Here is a 2,329-nt window from a genome sequence, read left to right as displayed (position 1 = left end):
AAATTTTAATAATACAAAAATAAAATATTGATCTAAAGTGTTAGTAAATATTGACAAAAATAATATGTAGAATAAAATTTTATTTTCTTATATATAATCATTTGCATATTTAATCGAAAATATTTGTACTGATGATGAAAAAACTTGCATGCATTTATATTTCGTGCTACCTATTGATGAGTATTGAACCAGGAGAGATTGGTATTTATGAGAAATTGGAAAACAGCAGGGGTGATGATGAGGGGATGGAGAGAACAATTTGATTCTAAAGTTTGAATTGGCCCATCAGCTAGCACCTAGGATCTCCAGCGTAGAAGCAGCATGCTCTTTAAGGAATTTGTGACGAAAAGCACTTCACAACTGAATCAACAAATTTCAGGAATAAATGTAAGTCTTTGCTCAAATTTAATCACGACTCACAGCTTTTGTCTTTGTACCAAGCAACACATAATTTTCATTACTGTTGCTTGTTGACGTTGACAAGAGAATGGCAGCTATCTCTTCTCATTCCGTTACTAGTTTCTAAATCAAGTACGTTGTTCTTGGAACCTTGTTTTAAATATACAAGATCATCAACTACAAATGTGGCTGTTATCCCTTTAATGAATGTGGTAAAGGCAATGTTTAATATTGTTGCTGGTGTAGTGGTGTGCGCCTAGTATAGCTTCTGTACCAATTAAGTGTCTTGCTAACGATGAAAAATAACTTACTCGCTTTTGTAAAAGAGAGTTTCCGGAAAAAAAAACAAGGTGACATATATAGTATGAAAAAAAATGCAATATAAGAAGGCTTCGTTTTCTCCCTTTTCTTTTATTTGTGTTGGCTATGGCTGGAGACTCCCATTGAGTAAAGAAATGATGAGAAACAGTACTCGGGAAGTTAAAGAATAATATAATTGCAAAAGGTATGAGGACTCAGGAGGGGCAAAAGGGTCTGCCCAAACGAGCCTTATGGCTAGGGATGGTGAAGTGTCTGATCCGTCCTTGCTGCTCCCTGAGATAGCCTTGGCAGAGGAAGGCTTTGGAGAAGGTGTCCTCGACCTTCCTGTCAACGTCGTGGACAAAGACGTCGGTCTCCCCCTGCTCCTTGTTCCTGGCAATCAAGCCAGCCGTGTAGATGGCGCTCATCCTGCCAGGCGCCCCTTCGAAGTAGCCCGTGGGTGCATCCACCATGATCACATCCCACTCAATGTCGTAAACCTCGCTCGGAAAGCCTTTGTGTGCCAGCTGGCACTTGGAGAACCTGGGGTCGCTGACCTTCTTGCACTCATCCTCCTCCATTCCAATCTTGATGAGATCGTCCGCCTGGTGGACCTTGGTGTCATAGGCCACGTGGTACGACTCCAAGCCGGGAATCCTCTGCTGGACTTGGTCGATCCAGGCCTTGTCCTCCTCCAGGAACACGGTGCGCCCGCCGTAGTTGAGGGACGTCCACATGAGGCTGTCGTGGCCCAGGCCGAACACGAGGAAGTTGCAGGGTGATTTCTTCTGCAGGACTCTGGCTGACACTGAGATCTCCTGGAGGGTCTGCTGAGGGGTGATATTCGTCGTCGCGTAGTGGATCACGGCATTCGCCAGAGATGGAGGGGCTTTGCTGCATGTCGGAGTCAATGGCGCCACTGACGGGCACGCCACTGTTGCGCTCTCTGCTTCTCTGCCTTGCGCTTCTTCTGTAGCAGAGCTAGCTCTTCTTGTGTTTGACTTTGATGAATTGAAGGAGGATATGGTTGACCGGAATATCAACACGAAGAGGACCAAAAATCCAAGGCACAGAAGTGATACCTTCAAAGTGCCTGTGAATTGCGTTTTGGATCTCATGCTTCAATTTATGGATACAACTATAACTTAACGAGCCAACGTGTCCGGCGGCGGCCCGGCGGGGGTTGGGTTTACGATGGCCAGAGCAGGAACGTCTTTTAAGTTAAGGGTTGGTAGATGTCAGTTTAATTTAAAGATGGAATTCGGGCATTTGTATGCAGATTAACACGCGTTGGAACTCTGAATTTGCTTCAGAGTAAAGGGAAGCAAAGGTGGTGACAAAGAGACCGGAGGGTGGAAAATGATATTTATACTATGAGAAATACTACAGAATTAGTAGAATTAATTGATTTTAGACAATAATAATAATATTTAAAAATATAGAAGAAATATATATTATTAATTTGTTAAATTAAAAAATATTAGATTAATAGTTAAAATTATTTGATAAAAATAATAAATTTTACTAATTTTAAAATCTTTTTTTTATATTATTTTAGATTTCATTTTATATGTTTATTTTTAATTTTATTTCTTTTGTTTAACAGAAAAAAATATAAATTTATTATACA

At 40.7% G+C, this 2,329-nt stretch overlaps 1 protein-coding gene across 1 annotated transcript; it reads right to left on the bottom strand.

Annotated features, from left to right (window-relative positions):
* Nucleotides 1-729: 729 nt before the first annotated feature.
* On the bottom strand, nt 730-2,047 carry LOC112803152 (glucuronoxylan 4-O-methyltransferase 3). The gene has a single exon (XM_025846658.3). The coding sequence runs from the start codon at nt 1,815-1,817 to the stop codon at nt 915-917; it is 903 nt and encodes a 300-aa protein (XP_025702443.1). The 5' UTR covers nt 1,818-2,047; the 3' UTR covers nt 730-914.
* Between the last annotated feature and the right edge of the window lie 282 nt (nt 2,048-2,329).

The sequence above is a fragment of the Arachis hypogaea genome, chromosome 5 (genome assembly GCF_003086295.3).
Source record: "Arachis hypogaea cultivar Tifrunner chromosome 5, arahy.Tifrunner.gnm2.J5K5, whole genome shotgun sequence".
Taxonomy (NCBI): Eukaryota; Viridiplantae; Streptophyta; class Magnoliopsida; order Fabales; family Fabaceae; genus Arachis; species Arachis hypogaea.
This window is presented reverse-complemented; position numbering and strand designations above follow the sequence as displayed.